Source organism: Corapipo altera, unplaced genomic scaffold (assembly GCF_003945725.1).
Source record: "Corapipo altera isolate COAL_440 unplaced genomic scaffold, ASM394572v1 23b, whole genome shotgun sequence".
In the NCBI taxonomy this organism is placed as follows: Eukaryota; Metazoa; Chordata; class Aves; order Passeriformes; family Pipridae; genus Corapipo; species Corapipo altera.
This window is the reverse complement of record NW_020884885.1, coordinates 3,148,462-3,165,907: the sequence shown is the minus strand read 5'-3', so window position 1 is coordinate 3,165,907 and position 17,446 is coordinate 3,148,462. Positions and strand designations below refer to the sequence as shown.

Below are 17,446 nucleotides of genomic sequence, written 5' to 3'. Positions count from 1 at the left end.
ACATTGGTTTGCAATCAGCAAACCGAACACATGCCCCAGAGCTAACACTAGTATATTGTCTCTAGTACTACCAGTCTGTTCAAGGTAAGCATCTTGTTTTAAACATGATCCAGCACTTAACTGCAGATGCAAGGTAAGTGCAAGGAAATGGATTTCTACTAACACCTTTAAAAGTCATTGTAGAACTGTATGAAGCACAAGGCCTCTTCTTTTTTGAAGCTGAACACAGCACAGCTGAACAGTAAGTCCATACTCTGTTGTAAGATACAGATTAGTTTGAAAGAAAGACATGTTGGACGTGTTGTTACCTCTCCCATGGGATGGATGGTGTCAGAAGGAGCACAGGACATCCCCTGGGGCACTGATGGGTCACAGCATGTTTCACACATTTAGCACAGTAGCAGAAAGAAGATCCGGTACGAGAAATAAAATTGTACAGTGATTTATTTTAAATCTAGAAATATTTTACATTTTTACATTAGTGTGCAGTTCATGATGTCTCAAAATACAGAGTGCAGATACATGTATAAAAAGTACAAGTGGGGCTAACCACAGGTCTCAGTAAAGTTACCTTAATTATTTAAGGCATGAAACCCCCTATCTAATGTTTTGAAAAGTCACATTTAATTACATTCAAAAATTCTTTTATGCATTTCAGCTAACATTTATTTTTAATTAAATCTGGACTGGTAAAAATGCAGATACCCTCATTTCAGTCTGATACAGCTCACTACATAACCTGTGATAAAGTCAAAGAGTTTCACCAGTGAAGTCTGCATATCTTCTTTTACTCTCGAGGGAACTAGCACACATTCTTTATCAGAGACAATGATTTCTTACACAAGGTAATTCCAGGTCCAAACTGACAGCAGACTGACAGCCAGGTACACATTTCAGTGCTGCTCAAACCCCTCCTTTCAGCAGGATACATTGCTAACACCGGTTATAAACTATCATAGCACCTCTCTATGTGGATGTCAGCATCTGTGTGCCTTGGGAATTGAGAGTAAAGCTGAACTTCAAGCAATATGCTTTAAGTCTACATTCAAAAGCTCATTTGTAAAAAAACATTCTGTACAACATTTCAGAAAAACTGGGGAGACAAACATTGGTGAAATAACATTAATGGCATGATTTACTGCGACTGATGCTGCCTATGAACACTGAATACCTATGGGACTTCAGCAACCACCTTGAGCTGATTGTGACTGCAAGAATTTAGACAGCACCTATGTAACTCGAGCTAGGTTACCCTTACTCAACACACATTTTACTGCTTCCCACCTTCTTGTCCACCTATGAAACAGTCAATACCCAGAAGCCTAATATGTCTGGCAATCATCTTTCTTAATGGGTAGAATCAATAAGGTATATCCAATATACCTGAACATTGTAGTTCTCATAAACTATGGATGAAACTGAGAACATGCCTGCAATGTGAGGCAAAAAGCCATTATTTTGAATATCCATTATTATTTCTAACACTAACTTGAACTAAAGATATTCAAGTTTGCACCCCCTTTTCTTTCTAAGGGTCATTACTAATCCCCACTAATTGCTTAATTGCCTTTGAGCCGTAAATACTAATTAAACTAGCAAATCAATTTGCTTTCTAACAAGACAGGAATGCACTCTATCCTTCCATTTTTCAATACAAAAATGTACTGAATATTTGTTCAGTACCTAGGATAGTTATCTGACAATTTCTTTATATCTGCTCTACACTCTGAGCTCTCTAGCTACAGGTGTGAATTTGTTCCATTAACGTTTGAAGAAAGAATATATGCAAGATAGAATGGAAAACATTAACTACTTTTTCATCCTTCAACATTAGACAGGAGTGAACGAGTGAACTACACACTGACTAACTCCAGTGTTTTACCTGTAGGAACAAGGAAACACTATGGCTAAAATGAAAAGATATTCACAGTTAAGGTTCTCTGTGCTACCCCAAAACCAAAATAGCCAAGATACTACTATTCAGTTAGGGTCAGCAACAACAGCCCTACTGCAGACTTAGTAGTTAAACCTTCACAGCCAGAATAATTTGAGGATGCAGAGATGTTCCCATCTGCTTTGCAGAATGCACCAGGATACAGACAGACCTTGCCTTCTGTTCCCGTGTTTCAAGTTGGTTTTTTTTGTTTGAACCATTAAAAATATTCCCCTTTTTTGTGACTTCTCAGTCAGTTACCAGTGTTTTACACAAATTTTCACTGCAGTACTGAGCAAATGCAGGACAATAAGTTGGCTAGTGAATCACAATACTCATAACATAGTAGCTACATTCAGCTATTTGACTTCCAGTTAGTTGTCCATTAGTCCAACAGCCACAACATGAACCATTTGCAGAGATTAAAAAACCACACTGTCTTGCAGTGTTCAGCACATCAGTCTATTTTAGTCAGTATTCTGTTATAAAACATGAGAATTTCAGTTGACTTTCAAGTAGCATGTCTTATAACTATACCTTTTCACAAAAATATAAGCTCTGCCTTTCTAAATATCTCTACAGATCTGTGGAAAACAGTGGCTCCAATCAGTCAATCAGTGTTTTAAAGAAAATATCATAAAAATATCACATCTAAAAGATCAATATAACAGTCATCTTTGGACCTAAAATTACTGTGCAGTCAAATCTGATTTTAAAAGTCTGACTAAAAAGATGCAAGGATTGAAATATTTACATTATACACATTTTCCAATTACAGTGCTATTAGAAAGTGGAATGTCTGAGAATTAAAATATTAACTCAAGCCTCACAGGGCAGCCCCAGATCAGAGCAGCATCTTCATTCTGTGTATTTTTGAACAGGAGAGGTTTCTCATTAATATTAACATTTTTCACATGTAGATTATATCTCTGCCCAGTGATCTGTAGAATCCTCTTGAACTAGCATCATGTCCCACAAAGTCATTAAGTGTTAAATAATATTCATATTTATAACTATGTGACAGCATGAACTATATATATATACACATAAACACACTTAAAATCTTTGTTGTAAGGGTGACTAGGTTAAAAAAGATGGATTTATGTATAAAAGTAGCTGCTAGAAAAATCTATCTAAAGCCTTAGAATTTAGTATTGACACAGTCTCCATTTCTAGACCACAGAGAAAGAAAACTTGGACAATCTTTAGATCAGTTAAATTGGCTCACAAGCTGAGTAGCGTATTTTTCGTTAATACGCAATTTCACTGGCAAAGGATGCAGCCACTGAGGTCTAGAGCTCACAGCTCACATGCATTTATACTAGAATTGAGCAGGCCTACACACAATCTCCTCAGAAAGATAACTAGATTAAAGTCCACTTGTTGCTTGGAACTGCTCTCATCGTAGCCAGGTAGAGGGCACCCACTGGGGTTCTGTGTCAAGCTTGTTTATTAACCGAAGTAATTCTTGATAGGCCTTATCAAGGTCAGAATTCACAATTGCTGTATCAAAGTAGTGGCCATTGTTCTGTTCCATCTCCCTTGTCTTCTCTATGATTTCTCTCAGCTCTTCTGGCTGCAATCAAAAACAGAGTTAGTGTAGGTGTGCAAGCCTCTCACAGTAATGGAGTAGGGAAAGGTAACAACTCAACTTTTTTTACACAAAATCTCATGGTGTTGCTATTGGCTACAGAAAAGTTTACAGTAACACTGAACCATGATACATATTTGAAAGCTAAGGACATTCAAGACAATCCTGTTTGATTTGCCGTAAGTGGCAAACTGGAAATAACTGCCCCAGGCTGAGGAAAATGAGGAAGATCCAGCACTGCTCATTGCACAACACTGATCTTACCGAGGTTCTTAAATCATGTTTCTGAAAAATAAGTGAGGTTGCTAAGCTCATTATCCTTTCTGAAAAAGACTGAAGGTGGCAGAGACAGTGTGAGAGAAAGGTTGAATGGTGTAGAACAAGACAACATTCCTCTGAAGGTGCAGCACTACAAATGCCAAACAGCCGAAGGCGACAGCTGTCATTGGTGAAAACTGCTCAACAAACAGCAATGAGAACCACAGGGAGAGTTATATGTTTAAGCTGACCAAATCACCATAACAGTGAATAACATTGCAGAAAAATGAAAACCACCATTTGGGAGCTGGAAGGGACTATGTCAAAAGCAAGAATATTGCAGATGTAGATAAATGATACAAAGGGAGAAGTAGAAATGTTTTGCTTTAGTTCACTTCAGATTTTTTTTTTTACAATTAGCTGCTAGAAGTGTGTTTATTTTCCTCTTCTGCAACTTAAGTTTTCTATTGTATAAAGGAATATTCATGTATAATTTCAAAAAGGACTTCAAGCCTTCAAGATTTTTTTTCTTAGTCATTATATACTCTTGATAAAATCAAAGTAACATACAGGCATACATGCAAGAAATACCCTTTTCTTTATTGGGGAGGGTGTTTAACATGAGAGCATGTACCCCCTTGAAATAAATACAACTCCAATACAATTAATCAGAAAGAAAACAGGCATTCTTTAACACCAAGAAATGTATTCCTTTTTATTGCAAATGGATTCCTTGACTACTGCAGTAAGAATCCAGAACCTACATAAGATGCAATGTTTACATAAAATAAAGTTTCATTAGTTACATAAACATGAAGGAGGAAACACACCCATTTAAAGACTATGATTCCATTTGACTCAAGGGTGAGGGGGGGAAGGAAAAAAGAAAAATCCCTCTCTTTTAACACTTGGACTTTAATAGACTTCTAGGTCTTGCATCCAAGTAAGCAAAACAATACAGTCACAAAACACAGTGAGGTCTGATCCCTGACCAACAGCCATGTCAGGAGTCCCTCTGAGTTATGCTGACAAGATTGTTTTTCCTCAGTATGAACCACATTACGTTCAATTAGTACTCTGAAGATACCATGGCAGCAAAGGGCTCCCACCAACCACCGCAGGGTAGATCTCAGTTGCAATGCTACTTCATTGTCCTAGCAATAAGCACTTTGTGTATCATAAGCTGATAAAGAAATTTTCTGAGCTTTCAGATATCGTGGTTTAATCTATGGCTTTTGAGTCCATTCTGCAGAACTACCTTCTCAGTAACTAAACTGGATCTTAACTGGATAAGCTCAAATCTTGGATATGACTCTGGTTGAACACGAAAAGTGATCCTACAGGATCAAGCATTAAAAAAATTTTATCTGAATAGTTTCAAATTTTCAAGCAAATGCTTTCCCAAGGGCAGGTAAATTCTCAAAAGAAAAACAGTAATCCTTTGCTCCACAGAATTATTCCCAGGTTTACTTGATGACAAAGCTGGGTTTTCCACAGTTTTGAAATAAAAGTTCATATTTTTGTACCCAAATGCAAGGATCCCAATGCAGAGACCTTGTGCCCCAGGATTACTGATTTAGCAGTGAATTTTCTTTTCTAATACCTCTTGCATCACATTAGACAAAAGCATCCTGAACCCTTCCTTCAGTATGGTCTGCCTACTAACCTGGAACACACAGGTCCCCACCACACTGCTTCACTGCAGTGGTAATTGTCAGGACCATTACTGGGTCCCAATTCCAAAGAAAGTGCATGCATTTACCAAAGCCAACATGGTTTCAGAAGATGTGTAGGACACCTTACCTTTGGGTTTTTCCCTTCTTTGGCCAATAAAGCTCGTAGTCTCTCTTGTGAAGGTGGTGCAACAAATATAATATATGGCTTCAAGTCAGAGTTACGTAGTGTCTTCAGTGACTGGAGAAACAGGATTTATTAAATATTTAACAGTTCCACCCATGAAAAGGGCATTTAACGATGCATTATTCATGTTATAATTGATAACATACTCTTCAAACATGAAAACTGTACAATATATTAACAGTAACATAATTAATTAACAGTATTATCATCACCACTCACAGTTAAGCCACCTTTTCCTACAAAATTGATATTCCAAATTTTTCAGCTTCATGGAACTGAAACATTTACTTTTGTTCAAGAATATTATTCTTAACTAAATTGAAGGAACGGATCTTTTGGTATCCAAAAGCAAAGAAAAAGTCATCTGCATTGAGGTAAGTGTCCTTAGAATGCTAAGGAATGGTATCAGTTTTGAACAGAGAGAAGAGTCTTTAAATACTACAGTTTACTTGAAAGACTATAGTTCAACCCTTTCTGTTTGAAGATTAAAATAGAAGTATCAGATACACTACTACGGTATGCATAGCATTTTGTTTTGTCAGGTTACATTTATATTGAGAGACAGGAAGTAAAGAAATACAAACTGTCATTTGGTTTTTCCAAAAGGCCTACTCTCTGTGTCTCAGGACAAACAACTTGTCTCTGAAATAGATTTTTTAGCCACAGAATTTAACAAATTTTTAAAGAGTTGTGAATTTTCACTTTCTGACATGCTTTGCAATACCCACAAGGTATTCTAGTAAAGTATCACATGGTCCCAACTGGTGATGACTAATTGTTGACTAATTACAGCTTCAATACTGCCAGACTTTACTGCTGTGTCTGAGTTTTAGGGTTTCTTTTGCAGATCTACAACAGCAGCAGACCTCACACATATCGTGTGTATCAGAAAACGGGCTGTGTTCCAGGACTCTGCCTCTTCCCATGTTTGACTAAATTTCCAAGTTGAGGTCTGCAAACATAGTTTTCCTCTCCATAACCAAAAGGTCACAGCTAAACAGCTTTTCAATATTAATGATGTCGTATACTTTAATCCTGAACTGGATTTGGAAACTGCATTAACAGTCCCAAAAAACACTTTCCAAGTATAATCACAAACAATTTCCTCTCCATCTTCAAAAATCTCAGAGCTCACAGAATAATTGGAGGACTGAGAGACACAAATCTTATTTTAATTCATCTTTTTAATTCAGATGGTTTCCAGATACTTAAAGCTGGTGAAGAGGCCCCTAATACCTGTAGTGGATAAAGATGTGCATATTTACAAGCAAGGAACAAGAAGGTTGTATAATACACTGTATAGTCAACTGAACATCACTGAAAGAAAACTTGGAATAAATATGGACCTTGAAAACACACTCATTTTATATAAACCAAACAGAGCTCTGTAGGTTCTCACAGCAGCTTCTACAATTAAAACACGAGAGGCAAAATTTTTGCCATACCTGGGTGTGAAGATTTAAAAGGCATATCTTGCCTGAGTTGATTACTTGGCGCACAGAGTCTATGCTAGTACCATAGAGGTTCTTTTCAAACTCTCCATATTCAATGAACTTCCCTGCAGCTATGTCACTCTCAAATGCCTGTCGAGAAACAAAATGGTAATCCCTGCCAGCTGCTTCAGTCTCTCGCCTACTCCGAGTAGTATCTACAAGCAAGAGTAACAAAAAAAGACATTGAGAGAGTGGTACATCTGTAGAACTGAAGAAAAGCAATCAGCATTTCTCTTAGGAGAAATGTTGCTAATCAAGCAAAAAAAAACCCCACCAACATATGGAATATCCAAGAAATCCATGTATTTTATTTTATACAATAAGTGTCCATGGTCAGATTAAGTTGTCAGACTTAATTCAAAGGTTTCACTTACATTATCTAGAGGACAAAAAAGTAGTAAACTACGAAAGGAATAGTTTTAACTGTGCAGCTGTGATCTGAATGTGAAAAGAGCCATTAGTTGTTTATAACAATATATATTCCTAAGATGTTTGTAAACACAATCTAGGGTACGAGACATTAAAAATATAATCATCACTGAAATATAAGTAGTTTAGAAAGGCACTAAAGCCACCTAAACTTAAATTTATGCAGGACATTTGGTTAAAAATTCTTTGCCGTATATACCAGTTTCATTTTTAAACTTCTCTAACTCAATCCAATTTTATGCAAACTGGAATAAATGCATGCCTTACAATGCCTTTATAACACTGTGTTGAGACACTGGATTTGCATTAACCTACCAAAGCTATTTTTTGCCATACAAGAGGTCACTTTCCTTGCCCATTTTTCAAGAGCTCAATATATACTGCTCAAAGCCCCTAGGGTCCTAATTACTATTTTCAACACAACAGGATTTGTCTGCAGACAATGTTTAGGATACAGAATCTTATCTGCCTGTCAAACTTACGTGGAACTGCAGAGGCAAAGCGATCCACTTCGTTATTCATAAGTCTCTGCCGCAGCTCGTTTTGGCCGCAGTTCTGTGGGCCAATCAGGACAATGGGCCGCTTCCTATTTGCTGGCTGATGATACAGTGACATTTCCTCGTAGGTCAGAATTTCCTCATTGTCATAATCTTGAGAGAGAACAATAAACCAGTCACAAATACTTCGCTAACAGTTGCATGTACTGCCTGTCATGCAGTATAAAGTTTCAGGCAGTTCCCGAACTCTCTGCCCAGCATCCCTGAGTCACCAAAGCAACAGAACCCCAAAGATCATCACTTGCTCAGTAAGATCAGACTTCTTTTTCTCCCTTTCTTGGGAAAGAAAATGTGTCCCCACTTACTATTACTCATATAAGTAGTAGCATAAATTCAAGAAACAACTTTCTTGCCAAGGAACAAGTATCTAGTATAAGAATGACACTTTATACCCAACAACAACAAAAATCAGCCCAATCCCAAAGTACTTGTGTAAGAATATAGTATAAATAGCCTATAAAATCTTTGTGGAGAAGGGTTTTGTTTACTAAACTTAATTATGCAGAGTGAGATGACATTACAAAACCATAACAAATTAGTTCACTATTGTAAAATTATGAGTGCTTCCATGCCTAAAAAGCTATCTATTTTTTACCCCTATAATCTGGTCTTCATTAGAGACACTAAATGACCCTACATATCCTGTCACCTCTTTTACATCTTTCACTAAATGCTACAACAAAACATACTACTGCTCTCACAGAGAACTTCATCAGCTATTATTTCTAACATCATATCCTGAATTTAAGCATTGTTTTCACAAGGCTAGTTATGGAATCTTTTATAGTTATATGTGTATAAGTACACATATTCTGGAAAACATGTTACTCACCATCATTTTTATTTGCATTGTATAAAATCTTTTTCCGTTTCTTTTTGTTCTTCTTCGCACACCAGAGTTTTCCTGAAAATTTTATTTCCAAAACAAAAATCACCATAATCAAACACCCATACAGCAAAAATCCTCCTATTCTACCCACTATCTGGATCTTTAAAGTGGAGAATTTATTCTGCAGTTTTGAAAAGGCATAATACCCTTCTGCTGATTACAGTGGTCTGGTGTATTAAGCAAATGTTCATGTCAAGAACTTAAACTGAGTCATGGCAGATAAAATTCTTTAAGAAAAAAGGGGCTTTCCAAATTCCCTACATCATCCTAATTACATCTCACAGTTATGAAAAATCCCACGTGATTTATACAACTAAGTGCTAAATTCAGACCTGTAATTACATAAAGACTTTCAAAGAATCATCCCACTTGTATTACAAAAAACCAGAATAATTTTCTACAACACAATGACAAGGTTCCATATATATCACTAATTAGCACCTCCATAAAAGATTTTTTTTCCCTTGGAAAACATATATCCAACCTGATTTTTCAGGCTCCTTGTCTTCTTCTATGGTTTGCTTCATTGCTTCTCTTTGTTGCTGAAAACTTTTTCCTTGACGTATTAAAAAAAACCGAAAAAGCACAAAAGCCATTAACATTTAGAAACCACGTCCATGCTTTTTCATAATGACTTATTCATTTGACTTTTTCCTAACGTTTTACATTTCTGAAGGTTCCAGTAGAATAAAATATATTCTTTTAAAAGAAATTTAAAAAGAGAAATTAAAATTTAAAAGGAGAAATTAAAATTACTATAAAACTTAATATTTAAAAAACATATTAATCAAGACTAGCAGAGCATTTGTAGCCTGGAAAGACTACACTTTCCCACTATGATGCTATGGTTTTCTAACTATTTTTGTATGTCAAATATGTTCTATTTATATGAAATATTTTGGACTTCAGTTTAAAAACATTACCCTATATTTAAATCAGTGTTTCTCTCAACTTATTCAAACATCATAAAGTAACAGTGGGATATTTTATGGAATTTGAAAAGTCTCTTGTTCGCTGTGTTTAACCGATCAGCAGATCTTAAATGGACTAGAGCACAATAATATTGCAATGCAAAAATTATAAACTGACTTGAAGTCAAAACTCTGAAAACCCTGTTACTTGAAGGCCCTCAACAATGAGAAAGAAAGCCTGACTGTTACAAGCAACTAAAGCCCTTTGGTAAGTGAAAATATACGAAAAGTCACCACAAAAAAGATACTGTATCAAGTAGTTTATTTGAATTAAGTAAGAAACCTCACAGCTGCCCCCATCTCCAGAGAACTGGGTTACAGTCCCCTGTCTCTGCTGCAGCCAGAGGGAACTCTGAATCCAGAGTCCACACAGGGTGGAGGAATAAAGGAAGAGAACATTAGCTGTTGAAAGGTGACCTGCAGTGGCAGCAGCAGCCTTACTCTGGTTTAACAGCGATAACGCAGTGATGCCTTTAAAAAGTCAACTTTTAAGTGACTTACATAGCCAGCAGTAGGCTCTGATGCAAAAGGTTCACTGTCACAGACATTTGAGGCAATGGATATTTAAGGGTATACAAGTCTTTGAAAACCTGACAGCTCCTGTGGCTATGAGAACTGTCAAGCTTTTTCTAGAGTTTTATTTACCAGGGATAAGGCCTGCCAACGGTTGATTATCTTCATCTCCATCTCTGTAAGCCTGCCACCAGTTTGGATCTTCTTGACTGATCACGTGGAGAATGTCACCTTTTTGAAAAGACAGGCCTAACTCTCGGCAGGGGACATAAGGGTCATCAGAGGGATCATAGTCAAAATGTGCTTTCACATGTATCTGTGGGAGATCAAACGTAAAATCAGAAAAAAAACACCCCAGTGACTTCTGAAGAATTACACCCCCTCTTCCTTGACTGCACTGGAGCTCCAATATATTAAAACCTCCAAGACTCTATAAAATGCAAACTTTATCTGGGGCATACAGGAGTACTGGAATGAAAACATTACCTATGTTAGTAATGGAAAAGACACACTTTTACTAGGTTGGACATAAAGGCTTGAATTTAACTCTCAGTAATTCTCAACTCCATGAAATTTCCTCACCATTTCAGGAGGCAACCTCCCCCCCGCCCCAACCTACTGATTTTAAGTTCTTTGCATTCAAAAATTATCAGAGATATTCTAATTGGTTAAAATACCTAATAAACACACAGACTGAAACCAATATCCTGGGCTCTAAGTGAAGTTTCACTTGTACAGTATTTTGTCACCAATCACTAATGTCTGGGCATTTTTTCTTCAAACTGTTAAAACCATCTCAAGAAAAGTATGTTAGACAGAAAGATAATAAACAAAGCTTCCAGTATACAAACCTTTCCGCTGAAAGCATATTTGCAAGTTCCATTGATCCATTTTCTTTTAATACATACATGCATATATATATATATATATATATAAAACAGAGAAATTCGTAAATTCAAAATAAATTCAGAACCACACAAAGTTCTACTTTTACAACTTCTTGCTATTTTAGAAACTCAGTTAAAATCATACTAAGAGTTTCAGCTTAAGGCATCAATAATTTTCAACAGTTAATTCAGGTGTCAGTCTGGTAACAAATCAATTTAAATGTTTAAGTTTTGGTTTTGTTCCACAGTGTAAGTGACCTAGTGAAGAACTTTCTACACATTACTGGTAAAATAAATTATGTATCACCAATCACAAGAACACATGTAGAGCTACTTACAACTGTTTCCTTCACAGGAGGTGGCTTGCTCTGCTGACTGGGAATCAATACAAAGGTCAGAGTACCGTGCATGTCGGCCTGAGAGGAAAAATACACTCTTCATATACAGTATCAAAATATGGTTTAACCTTAGGAATTTTAATAAATAATGTATTTTAGGAAATGCTTTAAAAATCCCCATAAAGGGTTGCTCCTAACAGCGCATCATCTACCCCTTAACTGGTTTAAAATACATAGTACAGATACAGATTCTGTCAAGCTAGAAAGCCAAATGTTGATACTCAGATTTTAAAAGCCTAGCATTCTATTAACTGCTTCTATCTGAAATGGTGAAGCTGGAATTCTGTCAAGCAGAGACTCAGGAGAAATGGATAACAATATTCTCTTGTTCTGTTCAAAAATAACAACAAGTGGATCTACACTGTGAAGAAAAAATATATTAAAAATATTATTTTTCTAGAATTGTTTAAATGGAACAGTATATTCAAATCTAAACATTTCTACTACGATTTTATGCTGATAGCATTATTAAAGAATGCAAAACACTTTAAAAATTTAACTAATATACTCAAATCCTGCATATGTGAAGTACTTAATATCAACATTGTAGTCACCCTTGCAAATGCATGTATCTCAAAAAATTCAGACCTAAGGCTTAAAAAAGTAAATGTAACTGAACATAACATGATGAGGCTGCAGGAAAGGAAAATCCACTATTTTCAGTCAGCATGCACAGTTCCATGAGGAATGTATATAATCTCACAGTGATCATGTGAATAGTCTAAAGTCACATGTAGTTCGTTATCATTTGACTAGCAAGTAATGAGGCAAAACTAAGGAGGTCAGTAATTTCCTTCTCCAGTGTTTAAGTATTCTGGGGGGTCTAAAGTATTTTAAAACTTTATTTCCACATTAAAAAATACAAGTGACAACATATAAAGAATTAAAAGTATTATTTTAAATTAATTGTATTAAAAATATATTTAAAGAAATATAAACATAAGGTTATGCTTTTTTTTTTTTTAATTTTCAGCAAGTAATTTTCTCTTATGCTAATGTATTGTGGCTTGAAACTTTTTATTCTTTAACCCTAGGTTGCAGGAGCTGCTCAGGAGCAGAATAAGCTCTCTGCAGAGAACTGAACTGCCAGAGTTGAATTACCTGTTAATCACCTACACAACACTATTTTCAGAAGTATAGGACATAGCTAAATATGGCTTCAAAAAAACCCAAACAGATGGAAACAGAGACAATTACAGAATATAAAGAATCTCAGGTATATTTGATCCAAAAAACACATGGACACTGAAGGCTTTTCAAATAACTAAGAATCTTTCTAAACAGCAGAAAAACTAAAAATAATATAACAAAAACCTCCAAACTCCACACATTTCTTCCTCTACTTCCTTCTACTTGACCTCATTGCATGAATTAGCTGAAAAATTCTATCAGCAAATTTCAGAAAAAAGTCCAACTGAAGATGAAAATTGTCCATTAAAAACTAGTGTCTTAGTGTACCATAAGACAATTTCATCTATGGATATCGCTGCCTGTTCTTCCTACAATGACACAACTTAGAGCAGAACCCAAGTCTTTTCCTGATTCTGTATGTCTGTAGAACATAAATCTACTAAGTAATTTGAAGATTTACTAAATGTATTTTTCCTCTCCTTTTCCCCCCCAAAGAACCCTATTAAATAAGTGCTTGTTCATATTTCCAATGTTTTGTGTCAAAGTTGTAAATTAACTTCAAAAAGAATTGTCATTTGCATCTGTTTTCACTTGGACAGAATGATCTTGCCTGCTGCCAATTGGACAACAGATTCAAAGTTAAGTTCCAGGTGTCCCAATCCATAGTAGGTGCCAGGGAAAACAGAAAGAAAGTGCAACTGGGCAACAGAAAATACTGGTAATTGCCAGTTTTTGACATTCTGTCTCACAGGACCTTTTTGAAAACAAGTACCTCTGCATTTACTGATTCCTGACAGATTTTTTGCCTGCAGTTTTGCCCAGCTGCTTTTCAACTCAATTCTTGTCATGAATGGTGTAATAAACAGAAAAACGTCTCTGTTAGCAAACTGCTAGACAAAAGGGCTTTTATCAGGAGGGAAAGAATAAGAAGTCTAGTCATGTAAAGGTCCCACGTGATACAATTTGTGGTGGGTTAAGTCTGGTCTGGCTTGCAACTTAAGCACTTGTCAGCTCCTAATGCACTCCCGCTTCTCAGCAGGATGGGCAGAGAATCGGAAGATCAAATGCAAGAAAAACACCTCACGGGTCAAGGTAAAGACAGTTTAACAAGTGAAGGAGAAAAACCCCAACCCAACTAGTAATGCAAAAGCAGTCACTCACCACCCAGTTTTTACTGCTCAGCATGAAATAATGTGGCAAGATACATCACTGTGGTCAATTTGGGTCAGCTGTTCCAGTGTGTCCCTTCCCAGCCTTGTGCTCACCCCAGCCTACTCGCAGGCAGGGCATAGAGCGAGAAACAGAGTAGGCCTTGACACTGCGCAAGCACTGTTCAGCAATTGCTAAAACACTGGTGCTTATCAACACTGTTTCAGTCTAAAACCAGCCTAAAACACACCATCATATAAAGTGCTATGAAGAAAATTAGCTCCATCTCAGCCACACACTACCACAATCACACAGCCACACATCTCTCTCAACCAGAGACAAAGATGAAAAGTCATGGCTTTTCAGAGCTAAACAAAGGTTTCCTTAGAAATCACTGGAAGTAAGTCTAAAGATAATAGCTTGGTTCTTCCACATTTGTGGGCTTCACTTTTGCAGATAATTGGCATTATACTTATCAATATCATCTTATGCATCAGAAAGAAAACTTGAAATGGCCCTTTATGTATAAACACCAGCTACTAGAATGACAATATTTTTGAAGCTAAATGAGTAAAATGACAAGTAGAGTGAACAGGCATTAGACTTATGAAATGACTATTTGTTGCAGAGAAAACAAGAAGTGTTTCAACTTACCAGCAAGTCAAAAACTTCATTGACATCTTTTCCACGAATCTCAATGCCATTGATCTCCAAAACTTCATCCCCTTCATGTAACAGCCCACTCTTCTCTGCAGCACCTCCTTTCACTATTCGACTAATGATAACAGAATCCATTTCATTGCGAACAGTAGCACCCTGTGTAGTAGCAACACATTCTGAATTTATTATATATATGAAACTCAAAGTCATCTATTGTATATATTCCAAGACAGTGAAGGAACTATGCTGAAAGACAATGCAAGTTAACAGCTCAGATGTACACACCCAATGCTCCAATTCAAAAAAACACTGCTTAACTCCTTCAAGCTACACTAAAAACTGAAGAATTTAATTGCTCCACACCATAAGATTATCTTTTTTAGAAACGTAGTTCTAAGGAAACATTCATTTGAAAGATGCAAATAGAAGACAGTATCACTAAAAAAACCACCAAATCAAAACCAGAAACCAATCAACCATAAAAACTCACACCCAGTTGGCACAAGGCTCTAAGCTCCCCTTCAGCCAAGCTTGGTATAGTGACTCATGTCAAGATCTGTCCAAATCCAAGCTTACAGAAGTTGAACAGATTTTACATGTTCATATGGCTACTGCTAAATGAAGTTAAACACAGGTTTACCGTCAGTGACTGTTTCTCATTTTGGAGGGAAGGAGGGAGAGTGTTTACAAGTCAAACATTACCTTCACATTCAAATTCCAAAAGTTTCATAGCAATCTGAAAAGGATAAAAAAGCTTACTTCCTTTACACATAACTTAGTGAGTAGCAGTACTTACCAATGGAATATCCCGAGCTTTCTCAATGCGAACTATTTTAACCGTCTCCCCTCCATACACACCAACATTCTCATAAATTTTTTCATCTGCCATAGGCTCTGGTTGCATTTCTTGTTCTGCAACTTTATCATGAGCCAGTAAAAGTGCCTGGTGTTAAACAAAATCAACTCAATTACAGAAAATGTCACACTTGATATGTATACAAAATAGTACAGTTCAACGAAATTCTGCAATTTCAATAGTCTCTGCAGGTTATAGAATACTGTAAATTGACTCAAGCAATAAAAAAAATAATTTATCACAGCTATGTAGCACCTACTGTTTTTCAAAACTTTTCTTTCAAATTGGAAAATAATAAAAAAGCAATTTTGAACACAACTGTGACTGTACTTCTAGCTTCTCTGTACAAAAAAACCCAGACACTAGTTTACTATGTATGTGACTGCAGATTCAGACATAATAAGTTTTGCAGTGAAAACCAGTTACATCACCACCCCAGGACAAAATTCCCTTTATGTATCCTATGGTAAGCAAGAAACAGCTGTCAAAGGTAAAAACATAGATAAGCAAAGCAGCTCATGTGTTGCCCTGTTGCTACTGATCAACTGCTGCATTGTTTATCTGCAAATTATCCTGTAAAACTTGTAGACTGTAGCAAGGGCTAAATATAATAATAAACTACACTTGATTAGAAATTTTCATTGGTTTCTGTAAACTGGAAACTCCTCATCCTAGAAAAATGAAGGTTGAGGCATAAAATCCATCCTTGCCCAGTCAGCCCAAGACAGTATAACTTATTTTTTGCAAATGAAAACAGCAATAAGAAATACATCCATTAGATTAGAAGCTTCATTTTGTTTTACCTGCATGTGAGGGGCATTCAGCAAAGCATTAAGCTCCTGTCCATCCTTATGGTGGCTGGGTTTCAAAACACACTGTACCTAAAAAGAAATCAAGTAGTAAAACTCTCAATCTACACAGTGATTTATCAACCCTCCCCTGTCTACTCAAGCACAACCCTCTATTGCCATTACTCATTTCACTGAAAATAAAGTATATCCATGTAGTTACAATGGCTGCAGATTGAAGTTAATCTGGTACACATCAGGAAAACATGCAATGACACCACAGGACTAATCCAGCACATCTTGCCTCAGTAATTATCTACCAAATCTAAGCTGGTACTCAGTATATCACACAGATTTGTCAATACCAGAGACTGGCAATGAGCTCAGGTATCACAAAAATGCACACAAAAAGAATTAAACTCTAGAAAGTTAGTGAAAGTTAGTGATTTCACGTTAGTGGAATCAATCACAATGTGTTATGTGAATATGCTGCTGGGCTTTTAAACTGGAGTAATTTCTCAGCGTGACAAGCCCGTCTCTTCCTTAAAAGACTATGATACCCTTATTACGCAAACTATTTCCACCAACATCAAGGCCAAAGATTCTGAGACAGGTTTTGCAATGCATCCAGAGCTCCTGTCTCAAGTGTACAAATCAAAACTTCAAGAAGTCCCTCCCTGAAAACCTGGTTTCTTCGGCTGGTTCCAAAATCATCTACCTTAACACAAGGACAGGTTTTGCTCAAGCAGCTTCCATTGCCAAAATAGGTTTTCCGTCTCATACAGTTACCAAACAAGCCTTGCCATCATCTCTTGCAAATACTGGGATGCTCACAGAGAAAGCCAGGAGCAGGGAACTCCTCCTTATGTAAAGGTGAGGCTGAAGAAGATACTTTCCATAGCCATTATCCTCTGGCTTAATTTGACCAAAGGCACACAAGTCCAACAGCACAAATGAATACAGACACATCAAGAGCAGATTATACATATCAGAGCAGCAGCTTTCAGAGAGATAGAAAACATTTTTTTCCAAAAGCTTTTTACTCCTACAGATGAGGTAATGTGCCATCAGAGAATCAAGAGA

General features: G+C 36.5%; 1 protein-coding gene across 1 annotated transcript in view; it reads right to left on the bottom strand.

Annotated features, from left to right (window-relative positions):
* Positions 1-426: 426 nt before the first annotated feature.
* Positions 427-17,446, bottom strand: part of MPP5 (membrane palmitoylated protein 5) — a 29,708-nt gene continuing 12,688 nt past the window's right edge. The window contains exons 3-13 of the mRNA XM_027642444.1: positions 16,379-16,456; positions 15,516-15,662; positions 14,714-14,875; positions 11,720-11,797; positions 10,627-10,810; positions 9,495-9,566; positions 8,954-9,025; positions 8,047-8,214; positions 7,088-7,290; positions 5,586-5,696; positions 427-3,509 (exon numbers count right to left, since the gene is read on the bottom strand). Of these exons, the coding sequence (XP_027498245.1) occupies positions 3,333-3,509; positions 5,586-5,696; positions 7,088-7,290; positions 8,047-8,214; positions 8,954-9,025; positions 9,495-9,566; positions 10,627-10,810; positions 11,720-11,797; positions 14,714-14,875; positions 15,516-15,662; positions 16,379-16,456 (1,452 nt within the window). The 3' untranslated portion in view covers positions 427-3,332. The remainder of the gene's footprint in view (positions 3,510-5,585; positions 5,697-7,087; positions 7,291-8,046; positions 8,215-8,953; positions 9,026-9,494; positions 9,567-10,626; positions 10,811-11,719; positions 11,798-14,713; positions 14,876-15,515; positions 15,663-16,378; positions 16,457-17,446) is intronic.